A 13,455-nucleotide genomic window follows, 5' to 3' on the forward strand; every position below is an offset into this window, starting at 1 on the left:
GCGTAGGAAGTACAGGCATTCCCTGACTTTGGCATTTACTGCATGGTTTCTCATGATTTCGAGGAATCCCCATGGTTAAGGTGACTTTTTCCAGTTTTACCTTCCTGTTAGTCTTACCATATAGTCCCTAGACAAAGCTCCTACTCTAAGATCCTTACTTATTAGACATTCTGTTAATTATATCCCTCTCTTCATGTATTCTTAATATTACATATGTTTTTAAGTCACACTTGTTTCTTAGATTTAGTCCTTCTTGACTTTTTTTTTAAAGCCTCTCCCCTGTATAGGAAGTTAGCTGAATCTGTGCGGGAAGAAAAGAGAATTTTCTAACTACTTTTTACAGTTTATATTACTGCATTGTTTTAAATTAAATAGTAAACTCTTTGCAAGTCGATTTCCTATATTTTTTTTGCAGCTCAGTATGTGAACCTAGTTACCAACACAGTCTAGAAAACAGGCTACAGTTAGAGCTGAAAATGGTATGATAACAATCTCTATAGATATCACATCTCCGCTCTTTTCAACGTTTGAGACTATAGCACTTCACTGTGCATTCACACAGCAATAAGCTAAAAAACCAAGAATAAAACCCAGTCATCATTCTGAAAGCTTTTATCTGGCACACTTCTCCCATTAAACTATAAATCACTGTAGCCAAGATGAAGTGGCCATGACTCCCAAAAGGAACTTCACTTCTGCAACAGAGTTCTGTTAGCACTGATAAGTGTATTAGGAAGGTTTGAATTGGCTGGGATAAAAACCACAGCTACATTCAGGATTAGGAACTGGGCTGGAAAAAAATGATAAGTCAAGCTAATGTAGACCACCAGAAAGGTTACCCAGAATAAAGGTATCACTGCTATCACTGTTGGCCACCAGGATACATTTCCAGTTCTGGGAACGTATGTAGATGACTAAGTTAGATCTGAGATTTGCATTTCCCAAAGCCTGCTAAGGCAACCAGGTACCATTTGGTTTGGAGCAAGCAGAGGCCTCTTCTAAAAATTTTCAGTCTGTGTAAGAGCAAATTTTAGTGCTCAAAAGGGTATTTTTATTTTATTTTATTATTATATATATATTTTTTAAAAGGAATCAATCAAAAAGAGCCAGAACAGGTTGTGGGGTTGTGCGTCATGCTATGATCTGTACTGTTGCAAACCCTCTCTGTACTCAGGGTGGATGAAGGTCACTGGACTTCAACTGTTGTTAGGATCGTGGCATTAGAAAACAGGCTGCCGGTTGCTTCCCAGGAATTATAACATCTAGCTTTAGTAAAGACTGGTGGCCCAACTTCCAATGTAAAACGATTCAACTGAGTCAGCCTACAGCTTTCTATGAGATAAAACCCTCACGGCTGCCCTTTGTCGCGCCCAGCGCCGTCATTAACCCCGGTACGCGGGGACGCGCGCAGCGCCGGGCCGCGGCTGCAGCCCCTCCCGCCGCCGCCTCAAGGCGCTCTCCCCGCCGGGCGGCATGCGGGGCGCTCGCAAGCGGCTCTGTTCCGCCCTGCTCGTCGCTTACGGCCTCTTCTCCCTGTACGCGGCCTACACCGTCTTCCTCCGACCCCGCCGCCCGGCCGCCTCCCGCCCGCCGCACAGGGACCGCCGCGGCCCGCGAGGTGAGAGCGGCGGCAGACCGCGCCGGGGAAAGGCGGCCCGCGCCGGAGAGGCCTCGTCGCGAGCGAGCGGCAGTGCCCGCCCCGCAGCGTCCCCGTTGCGGGATGACGAGCAGGGGCGCGGGGGCGGCCCCTGAGGGGAGAGCGGGGCCGAGGAGCCCCCCCGTGCCCACACCCCACCGCTGCCCGCCCGCCCGCCCGCGCTGGCGGCCGCCATCTTACCGCCGCCGTTGTAGCCGGGGCGGGGCGTGACGAGATGCGGGCTTGGGGTACCGACCGTGACGCGGGTACTCTTCGTATACGTCTAAGGAGGGGGTTTTGTGTAAGTTGTGTGTTTGGGTATCCCAGGTATCGATCACGTTCCTTTGGGAAATGAAGAGTGGAACCCGTGGGAAGCTGATGAGAGAAGTGAACAGGTTGCGGCTCAGCAGAGATACGAAAATATTCTTAAGCTGGTACAAAATGCAAGGTCTCAGCTAGAACAAACCAGGCTCAGAGTACAGATCTGGGGAAAAGCAGCGATTGGTGAGCAGATATAATGAAAAATTATTCATCACAACTTCTCTGGTAGAACACTTTCCTCTGCTTTTCAATAAATGAATGTTATATACATACATTATTGTACGTATGATTGAAATATTGAAATGTGTGTATATCTGTAAATGAGAAGCATTAAAGAAGTGGTAGTTAGTCAGTGTTATATTAATACCAATATAAAACTAGTTACTTGTATCAGTTCTATTCAGGGTTGCTTTTCACATCTGTCGAAGAAGAGTTGCACAAATGGCCAAGAAACAGAATCACACTGTGAATCCCACAAAACTTATAGTGCAACAGAAGATAGGCGTCTTATTTGATTAAAACTGGATTTTTGTCATGTTTACCCTTAATGAACTAAATTATTGTGCAGTGAGAAATAGACAATTTTATGTACTGCTGCAACCATTGATGAACTGGGAAATTGTTCTGGTGAAGAAGACGTTGAGTTGCCTCTCTGTAATTGGACTTTGGCTACTGTTGAAGACATTTCATTTTTCTTATAGAATCATAGAATCCTCAGAATTGGAAGGGACCTTTGAAGGCAATCTAGGCCAACTTCACTGCAGTGAACACCCACAGCTAGATTGGGTTGCTCAGAACCCTATCCAGCCTGACCTTGAATGTCTCTAGGGAAGAGGCATCTACCACCTCCCTGGACAACCCATTCCAGTGCCTCACCACCCTCACTGTAAAATACTTTTTCCTTACATCCAACCTAAATCTCCCCTCTTTAAGTTTGAAACCATTTCCCATTGTCCTGTTACCAGACGCTGCTGAAGAGTCTGTCCCCTTCTTTCCTATAGCTTCCCTATAGCTATTCCCCTTCTTTCCCCTTTAGATACTGAAAGGCTGCTATCAGGTCACCTCGAAGCCTTCTCTTATCCAGGCTGAACAGCCCCAGCTCTCTCAGCCTGTCCCTATAGGACATGTGCCATCCCTTGGATCACTTTTGTAGCCCTCTGTTATTTTTAAAGTTTCTTTAGAAATGTAGAATTTCCAGCTTTAGTTAAAACTTTTACTTAGCACAGGACACACAGTGTATTACATGGTGATACATTCTGTCATAAAATTTGGGTATTTCACAGAAGTTAAGAGAAATATGCTTGTGCTTGGAGTACTGATTAATACGTGTTTTTTAAGTGTTTTTAAGTGTTAGGGGTGCCAGAAAGAGATGTTAACAGAAACGCTAATGTGGTATATTTTCATTTAGTAGGCAGAAGAATCTTTTCAAATGCCTGATGTGTAAAAAAGTTATATTAACTAATTGCAAGTCTTAGAGAATTTGGGGATGCAGTGTCCATAGAAATTTTCATATTTCTTTTCTGAGTAGGTGCTTACTCTTTTTTATTTTCTAAAACTACATTATTTTTTTCCTTCTTTTTTTCTTGCTGGTAATGTAGAGATATGCATTCGAATTTGCATCATATCTTTGTCTTTTATGTAGGCCTTTACCTATGGCAGCATATTTTTGGAGGGCATCTTGAGCCAGCTGATGTGACTGCGCAGTGGAGGGAAGGAAGCCAAAAAGCAGGAAAAACACATTTCAGGTACTAGCTGCCTAAATTAACAAGCCTCCTGCTCATTGATTTTTGCTTTCCAGTGCAGAGTTTGTTAAAGAGCATGGTAAGATTCAGAGGTACATAATTTTGTCCATCAAAGTTGGAATTATTTTAATACAAGTTGGAAGGGCTTTAATTTTGTGGTGTATTGATAACTGAGGAAAATGCACACAATATCTCTTTTGATACTCTTTTGATACTCTTTTGATACTCTTTTGATCACAAGAAACAGTCACATTTGGAAAAACATACTTCATAAAAACAGCTAAAAACACTTAATAAAACATAAACATAAGAACAGCCTAAACACATCACCATAAAAAAATTCAAAAGCTATGGAGCAATTCCATCAACTGTTTTGTAAAGTATGAAAAGACTCCCAATGCTGAGAAAGATGACAGCAAAGAGACCTCACCAGTCGAGGGAACCAGCCCTGGGAAATGTGTTAAAACTGAGGCTTGAGTTTGGGAGTTGATTGAAAGAGATATGAGGCAAGAAAATGTCTTGTGCCATTTTATTTCTGTTGTATTTAGGGAAAATGGACTTCATCTGCTCATTCATTAACAGGATTGTACCAAAACCATAATTTCTTTCTATTTATAACAAAAACAACCTGCTAGACTCAGCATTTTGGTTAACCACTTGATAAGCAAAGCAAAAATTTATTTATAAAGGAATTTGACACTTGAAGCTCTGCTTGTTTTGAAAATGAATTTTGATCTGTGACCGTGCACATTTTAAGACTGTAGTCAAGCATATTTTGTATTATTTAGCACCTTAAAGTTTTGCATCATTCACTTTTTAATACAATTTTTGAAGGCTTTCAGTCAAGGTGCAGTAAAAGAATCATAGAATCCTAGACTGACTTGGGTTGGAAAGGACCTTAAAGATCATGACTTCCAATGCCCTGCAATGAGCAGGACTGCCACCCACCAGCTGAGGCTGCCCAGGGCCCCTCCCAACCTGGCCTCGAACACCTTCAGGGATGGGGCACCACAGCTCCTCTGCGCAGCTGTGCCAGTGCCTCACAGCCAGTCTTCTTTGTATGGACGTGAGGCTATTTTATAAGACAGTGCTTTTCTTGTCTGTATGGAATAATTCGCTGCATGTAACTGAGTCCATTGATTGGATGATTAAGCATATTTTCTGCCTGGTCTACCTGTTTCAGATGAATAATAACCTCACGTGGTTCCTCTGCTTGTGTGCATCTTTCAAAGAAAGACTTCTATATTAGCATTTTAATGTCTTATTATGTTTAGAGGAGTTGGGAGTAGTAGAGTCTTCCACTTGAACATCAGATCCTATGAAAATGTGAAGTTTAATTCAGGTACCAGTATAGTAGAGGTTAAAATTTAGCAAACTGGTAAGAACTTTTGGTGAAAATTATAGAAAAAATATAACTCATGTTAATGATTGGGATTCTGAAATGAGGTAAGTGAGGTTATACTTCTTGGTCAAATTGGAAATGTTATTTTGTAGTTTTTTGTGAGGAAGAAGTAGTGTATGATCTTGGCTGGTCACTGGTGAAAATATTTTCTGGAATTATTGACTTATTTATTGCTTGGCTGAGGTAAATTATTTCCATTTAATTACTGGGTGAGGGAGCTAGATGTTCACCTGAACATTTTTGAGGAGTCTCAAATCTGAAGAAAGAAATGCCAAATTATTACTTGAACACACTTGCATAACTACACTCAATGTGTATCTTTATGATGGAGAATATTCATTTTTGGTGCAGATTTTAATGGCTTTGAGTTTCTAGTCAAGAGTTTGCTTAAAGGATGCTAGAAGTATTGAATTCTACCTGAAATTCAGGAACATTTTCTTAAAAACAGTAGGAGAAGGAGCTGCCAAGTTATGTGTTGGCACTTCTAGAGTAAATAGGAGAACAGAGTGCATCAGCTTTCTTGGCCAGAAGCAGTTCACATCTTCTTGTCTTTCAGAAGGATGTTGCAGAGAAGGGAACGTCAAACTTGCAATCATACAAGCATTCCTAAATTTCTGTTCCACTGAGAGTTTCACTGTCTGTTTTAACATTCAGAGATGCTTTCCCACAGACTCAGTCCTTGATAATCCCTGTTGTTCTACAGTTTTCTTCTGTCCGTTCTTCTGCCCTCTGTGCGAACTGCAGACATCTTTCTTGATTCATTGCAGATAGCTGAATGAAAGCACATTCAACAAAATTAGCAAGCAAAGATTTCTTTTCCTGACAGATGATTTTGCAAGGGATCACTTATGGCAATGTAGTTTCCTTAATAGCCTTTGGTGAAGCTTTTTGAAAAGGTGGATACACTGTTACTATGGGATCCCTTTTATCTGTATTCTTACTAACACTCTCATAGGTGCAGGTCGCATTGGTGAGACAGCATTTATTTGTAGGAGCCATGTTTGCAGCAGAGTTTATCCACCTGTGTGACCTTACCAGAGCCGGTGATGTTACTCTTCATTGTAGGTTCTTCCAGAGAGGGAAGTCGTGCTGCCTGTTCTGTAGCTCTGAGAGTCCCCTCAAGTTGTTTTTGTAGAAGGGACTGATGCTGGCAGATGAGCTTTTCATTAAGCACAGTACCTCTTCATAATGACAGCTGCACAGACCTTTGCCAGCAGTTCTGCAGTTTTCATGTTTGAGTTCCTTCAGAACTCGCAAGTGAAAGCTATCCAGCTCCAATTTCTTCACTTGATATCATGCTTGATGTGTTTTGATTTCCATTTCCTCTTCAGAGAATGAGGTAGATATGGAAATGTTCTCTGCTGTGGCTTTGTTACCTCTGATTACATTTTTCAAACCCTTGCCATTAAGTGGTCCCACTAGTTCTGTACTTCCCTTTATTATGGGTTTTTTCATATATTTGTTCTTTATATATTTAAAAGCCTTCACCAATCATGGACCTATTTGGCATCTTTTCCTCTGTTAAAATATTTAACCTAATTATACTGCTGCTACAGAGCGGCTGTTACCTTGCAACTAGGTCTGGAAAACCAGATCTAAAATACTGTCTTTTTGTAGAAGTTTTCAGACTAGTAAGGAAAAACAAAGACTTCATTGGAAGTAAGTTGTTTATTGAGTCCAAAATGCAAACTCCACATATCGATCTGATGAGGTATTGATATAATCTATGTGAATAGTGAATTTGCAGCTTCTGTAACTTCCTTTATGTTTCCTAGCCACTGTTGTATTCTGATTGGTAGTTAATAGCACAATCTTAGTACTATGTTTTTATTACTGAAGTGCGGTGTTTTCTTGATTTTTCTCCCTCCAGTACAATGTCATGCTGCTGAAATTCATGTTTCCTTCCATCCTTCCCTCCCCAGCTGTACCTCATGTTACTCCTGTACAAGTGGTAGCCTCACAACACTGTCTGCAGATAAAACTCTTTTCCCCCCGGTCTCTTTTCAGAGTTATCACCCGCATATCCTATTTTCTGTATTAGGCATTCTGATGCTCAGGCTGTTCTCTTATAAGAAATCTCAGTGATGAGGTTGTCACTGTTCTTGTGCCCTATGAAATCTTTTCTCATTGTATGTTTAACTTTAGATTTTGTCTTGGCCTGCTTTACATTAAATCTTTTAACAGACTTAATTCCTAATCATGAGTTTTCTTAGCTCCAAAATAAGGCACTGAACCAGCAGCATGGCAGCATAATTCAGGTTTAGAATATACTTACCAAAGGTCAGCCTGTTTCAGGTATCTTCAGCGATGCAGTCTGTACAGCTTTGCTGTGAATTTTCTTCTCACTAAGTGTGCTTGAATTGAAACTGCTAGTCTCAGTATTTTATGAGTTATACCACATGCTTATTTCCAATTCATTAAAACTGATGTTTATTCTAAATTAAATTGTACTTAAAAAACTGTAGTAATGCAGTATTGTTTTTCAACCTGGAACACTAATACTAAATTGATTTCTGAGGGAAAAAAACTGAACACCTAGCCTTTTTTCACCTCCACTCCTTCCCATGGTGTGTAGTCACTAATCCTTTGAGGTCAGTCAACACTGTTAACAAAGCAGGTGATGGAAGAGCAGGAGCTGGCAAACACTGGTTTGCTTCATGGCAGTTCATAAAGGGCTGCTTATGTACTTGCACTTCCCATGCTTGTTAATGATTGCTGATGTAATGATTTTGCTACGTGGCTGCAATTCCAATATCCAATATATTGTGATAGATCTAAAACTACAATTTCATACCTAAAACTTTCGTGCAACCTGACCTGTATCAAAGCCTGTGGTTTGACCAGGATCACACAAGCAGCATGAGTTTATCTTTAGATACATATATCTTGCCTTAGGAATTCTACTCAGTATCAGATGATGCAGTCTGGTTACTGGGCTTACTTTAACATAACCAAAATTTCAGGGCAAAACAAATACCAGACCAGCCAGCTGTCCCTTATTAAGACATCTGTTTTAATAAGCTTTTACAAGTTTTTCCTCTCATTGTTCTAATGCATTATTCACTGGTTATTACTGGAATTAATAAAAAGCTTGACTTCTAGTGATCATCAAAGCATGTGTGTGTGTGTGTGTGTGTGTGTATGTTTGGTTGTTGTTTTTTTTTAAGTTGATTTGCCTACATTTTGTTCAAACACAATGGCACTTCTGGTTTATTGGCAAAATACTGTATTTCCATTTAAGTCTAAATCTATTTTTATTTTTCTCCAAAATAAAGCTGAAAGTGGTTATATTCCTCGTTATAACTATAGATATTAACAGCACAAGTGGTTGCACTCACATAGGTGTATGCATTTACTTTAATGAAGAAAAATGCCTCTGGCTTGCAGCGAGGATGCTTAGAAGATCAAGGTCAATAATTTGCCTTAAGGGTGTTTACTCTTTGTATTTTGGTTTTCACAGCTTCATCACTGGTCCATCTGTAGTTCCTGGCTACTTCTCAGTTGAAGCTGAGAATGTCGTGCTAGTTCTGAATGGAAGAGAAAAAGCAAAGATCGCTTACGCCACTCAGTGGTTGCATTATGCACAAACGTTGCTTCAGACTCGCAAGATACAGCATGTAGCAGTTGTGCTGCTTGGGAATGAGCAGTGCAACAACGAATGGATTCAGCCATACCTGAAAAGGCACGGAGGATTTGTAAATCTGCTCTTTGTGACGTACGACTATGCACTGGTAAATGAAGAAGATATTTTCCAGTGGCCTTTAGGAGTAGCCACGTAAGTGCTGTAGACACAGACTTACATTTGAAACCTAATTGTTCTGTATGAGGGCTGGAAATAGAATTGGAATATTACTGCTGATATCCGAAATGAGTACAGTAGAACATGGTCCTATTAATGATTTTCTACGTGATGCGTTGGAGTCTTCAAAATTACATCTATCAATTAAAATAATAACAGAAAAAAAGTACAGGGTTTAGCTTCTAAAAAAAATCAGTTTGTGCTTAGCGGAGTTTTCTGTTTATTTTTCTTCAGTAGGTTTTCTCTTGAAATTTATCATAACTGTTGATGTAATGTGTACACGAGGATTTAAAAGGTATTAATGTCAAGAGGTTCCAACTACGGTCTGTTCAGGACAGGAATGGGGTACTATTGGTGATACTTTTTTTTTTTAACCCCTATTTTGGCTCTCAAAAATGAATTATACACCTCTCCTTTGGAATTAGTATATTCCAGCATCACTTTAGAACAAGCTGGCTTAACTGCTTACTGGCAAGACCTTTTTGTTCTGCATAGTGCTCAGGCTGTTTATGTGAAATAGGTATGTGTTTGGTTCAGTTAAATGTATTTGTTTTCTACCTTAATCCTTATTAACAAAGTTCATAGTGTTTTAGCTATGTATCATGATAATACAAGAACAGAAGAATTCAGGATTATTTTCATAGCTCGTGTTGCACTTGAATTTAGCATCCTGTAAGGAGTCAGTGTGCAGATTATATGTAGCTTTATACATGGTGCCACTGAAGTATTGGATTCTTGATAGCGTCAGAGAATTGATGATATTGGGAGTTCATGAGCAAAAAGAAGTTGAGTTTTGAGATGTCAAGATTAAGGTGACAAAACAGAAAGAAACAACAGAGTAGTAACGTGTGCTGTGAAGCTGAATGTAGAAAGAGAGATCAGATGTCAGGATGGAGCTTTGCAGCCAGTTAGAAAACTTGTTGTTAAAGGCATGTAAACCGTCCAGATTTTGCAAGGGAAGAAGGAAAAGAAAGATAAATAGAATGCTGTAAAAATATTTGGCATGGGGAAAAAATTGGTTTTGTGAGAGTAGATGAATTAATGTTCATCAGGTTGGAGAAGAACTTGGAAAGGGCTGCTTCATCCAAATCTGGGAAGGTGAGCGCAGATATTCCAAATTATGAGGGCTGCTCTGAAAGTTATGTCTCCTGTTTTATTGTTGGCCCATGCTGTCAGAGGTGGATGTTGGTACAGCAGTAGAGGCTGAACCTTACCACCAATATCCTGTTCCATGTTGTTGCTGTACGACAGATGGCAGCAGAGGGGCACTCTGACATGGCAGTGCATATAGAGCAAAGGTATGGCCTTGAATTCCTCCATGTGGAAATAACAGCACCCACTGACATTCACTGATGCTTCTTGAATGTTTCTGGAGACCGACCAGTGGATGTGAGCATGCTGAGGCAGTGGGTGCTGCATTTCAGCAGTGGCAACACTGGTGTGAAAGACAAGTCACTTTATGGATGGCCATGCAGATATTTATGTGATGGCAGGCAGGCTTTTGTTCATTGCTGGTGAAAATGTACAGCTAATGGTGATGCCTATATTGAAAAATACTATTTCCTGGCTGAGAATTTGTTCTATCAAAGTGTTATTTTGCTCGTTGTTATAGTTTCCATTGGAGTACTAGGAGGCATTATTTTTGGACAACCGATGTATTAATGAGAATTAAATCATTGCGAAGTAAAATAGAGAACAGCTGCTTTTGGAAATGTGTGTTTCTAAGGGATATTTGTAGCGTGCATGCATACTTTCTGTGGTGTCAGAACAGGACAGAAGTCTGTGGAGATATTCCAGAAGGGAGTGGTCAGGACAAAGGGAATAAAGACCAGCTTTTAGGAGAAAACTTGTACTGGCTTGCTTATAGCTACAGATGTTGATTGGTTTGAAAAAGAAAAATGGTTTAAATCTTAGAATATGCTACAGTGAACATGGTGCAAAATGTGTTTTCTTTCAGCATAAAGCATATCATTGTGTAATGTGTACATTCTCTTTACAGCTACAGAAATTTTCCAGTTGTAGAGCCCAGCTGGTCAATGCTACACGATCCAAGGTCGTATCTCTGTAATTTTTTAGGAACAGTTTACAAGAATTCTTCTAGAGAAACCCTGATGGAAATTCTGAAGCAGGATGGGCTTGATAAGCTTTGCTGGATTGCAGCCAGAGAACAGTAAGACACTGATTCGCTTCTTGAAAATACCCTGAATTTTTGCCTGCTTTATTAATACCAGTCCTTTCTTGAATGTTAAAAAATAGAACAAATAACTGTTAAAAGTCATGATTAAAGAGAACATTGCTAGAATTCTTTGTGTAAGGTTTAATAATATTTCAGTTAGAAATGTATGTATCCTGCATGTAGAGGCATCATGTTTTTTTTTCCTTATATACATTTGATTATAATGGAAGAAGAAATACTTGTCTTCAATCTTGTGTGCCTTAATCTTTCCAGAAGAAAAAGGCAGCAGTATTTTATTGTCTTCCATACAGGGGTGGGTTTAATCTGAACAATAGTGAAATGATTGATAGTAGGCAGAGCAGTGCTTAGCAAGACCTCTGCTACCCTGATGAAGAGCCTCAGGAGGTGAGCACTGTCTGTGGCATAACTCTTACCCACAGACATTCTGAGACACTGCAGGCATACTAACAGGGTCACTGGATTGCTGTACGTTCTAGAGCAGAGGGATGTAAAGAGTAAGCCTTCACTAATTTGTAGGATTTCAGGTGAAAAAAAATTCATTGGGAAGTCTCTTTCTGAACTCAGATATATCAGGAATAAGTAGACACATGCATCATCTGAGTCGTGCAAAATATTTAACAGGGAGTTTGAATTAGCCCCTCATACTTCTGTATGCTACTAAAAGGACCGTATCTAAAAAGTGTTGTAATCTGGTTTTAACAGTGGTATTATCAATAAAGCTTAAGTATAGTTAAGATTAAAAGCTTTTTTTTTACATCCACGTTTTCAGTTCTCTAAGCAATTGATATTAAAGCATATCTCTGCTTCTCATTGTAATGCATGTGGGGAAGTTGTTAATCTTCAACCTCTTTACGTTCCTAGGTGGCAGCCTCAGGAAACAAATGAAAGTTTCAAAAACTATCAAGATGCCTTGCTGCAGAGTGATCTGACATTGTGCCCAGTGGGAATAAATACAGAATGTTACAGAATTTATGAAGCTTGTTCATATGGATCTGTGCCTGTTATAGAAGATGTAATGACACTTGGTGATTGCAGAAATTCATCAATGTACCACAGTGCTCCATTACAGTTATTAAAAACCATGGGGGCTCCGTTTATCTTTATTAAAAACTGGAAAGAGCTTCCTGCTGTTTTAGAGAAAGAAAAAAAAATGAGCTTACAAGAAAAAATTCAAAGAAGAAAAAAACTTATAGAATGGTATCAAAACTTCAAAGCGTGGATGAGACAGAAATTCATTAATACTTTGGAAAATTCATTTCTGCCCAGTGATAAAGGATAAATGTTCCATGTTGAAAATCTAGAATAGATTGAAAGCTTAATTTCATTAACCTTCTGAGGAAGCTTTTATACAAAAAAAATCCCAAAAGGTGGGTGCATTCTGTTTGAAGTCAACAGATTTGGGCTAGCTTAACCAAGAGCTACGTTTGGCCTTCCATCAGTGACAATTTTCAGAGAGGATGTTGATTTAGAGGGATGATAGTCTGTAAGGATAACAACAATTTTATGACTGTTTTGTAAGTTCCATGTTGATGTGTGATGTGGTAATTTTTTTTAAGGAAACCATCTTTGAGCATGTGAGCTTGCTAAAATCCAGCATGAGAACAGCAGTTGTTTCTGAAGAACAGGAAGGGAAAGCTGTATTGTTCAGAATGTGTTATGAGACCTAAAAAAAAAAAGTATGGCTGTAGCAAAATTGCCAGGTTTAGCAGTCAGTAATGGATCTCCTGGTAAGTACTGACTTTGACAGTGTGAACTGTTTACCTGATTGATGTGTTTCATTTCCATGGAAGTGGTCATAAAGCTGATTAAACACTGTGGAATAAAAACGTGTATTTCCAGGTGAAAGTGGAGAACTATTTCGTCGCAATCTATTTCCTGTTTAATTTCAGATGTGTCTTCAATTTTCAAAATGTCTTTCATTTCTCTTTAGCTTTAGGATGAACCTTTCTGAAGCTCTGCTGATAGGGCATTTGTTCCCTGCAGTTACAGCTGCATATCCTGAATGTTTGGCCTTAAACATGAACCTGCCTGTCATTTATCTGATTACTAAAAATCTGCTGGAACTTGTCAGCTCCAGACAGTGGCAGGAATACAAGCAGTGCATGTTTGTGACACTACAGACACAACAAACAGATTTCATTAAATGTAGCGAAAGGGATCTGTTATTGTTCTCGTGCAGGAGAAATGAGTATTTGCTGTTATCTTCTGTGTGTTTGGCTGCGCTGTTTTTCTGCATCACAGCACTGACAGATGTAGGGTGGTGTAGTTTTGTGTCTTTGAGTGTTGGTATGCCATATCAGTTTGTTCTCACGTAGCAGTTTAAAAGCCTGTACTGGTGAATAATATTCATTAGTGTAA

General features: G+C 39.6%; 1 protein-coding gene across 1 annotated transcript; it reads left to right on the forward strand.

Moving 5' to 3' along the window:
* Positions 1-1,454: 1,454 nt before the first annotated feature.
* RXYLT1 (ribitol xylosyltransferase 1) lies at positions 1,455-12,947 on the forward strand. The gene is made up of 6 exons (XM_042816314.1): positions 1,455-1,618; positions 1,964-2,140; positions 3,600-3,702; positions 8,562-8,876; positions 10,900-11,070; positions 11,959-12,947. The coding sequence occupies exons 1-6, from the start codon at positions 1,474-1,476 to the stop codon at positions 12,374-12,376; spliced, it is 1,329 nt and encodes a 442-aa protein (XP_042672248.1). The 5' UTR covers positions 1,455-1,473; the 3' UTR covers positions 12,377-12,947.
* The last annotated feature ends 508 nt before the right edge of the window (positions 12,948-13,455 follow it).

Source organism: Centrocercus urophasianus, unplaced genomic scaffold, assembly GCF_019232065.1.
Source record: "Centrocercus urophasianus isolate 14NV4802_14NV808 unplaced genomic scaffold, USGS_Curo_1.0 seq_15, whole genome shotgun sequence".
NCBI classification, from domain to species: domain Eukaryota; kingdom Metazoa; phylum Chordata; class Aves; order Galliformes; family Phasianidae; genus Centrocercus; species Centrocercus urophasianus.

Coding starts and splice junctions, on each gene's coding strand:
- RXYLT1 (XM_042816314.1), top strand. CDS start 1,474: ATGCGGGGCGCTCGCAAGCGGCTCTGTTCCGCCCTGCTCGTCGCTTAC. Junction 1,619..1,963: donor GGACCGCCGCGGCCCGCGAG/GTGAGAGCGGCG, acceptor TGGGTATCCCAG/GTATCGATCACGTTCCTTTG. Junction 8,877..10,899: donor TGGCCTTTAGGAGTAGCCAC/GTAAGTGCTGTA, acceptor TTCTCTTTACAG/CTACAGAAATTTTCCAGTTG.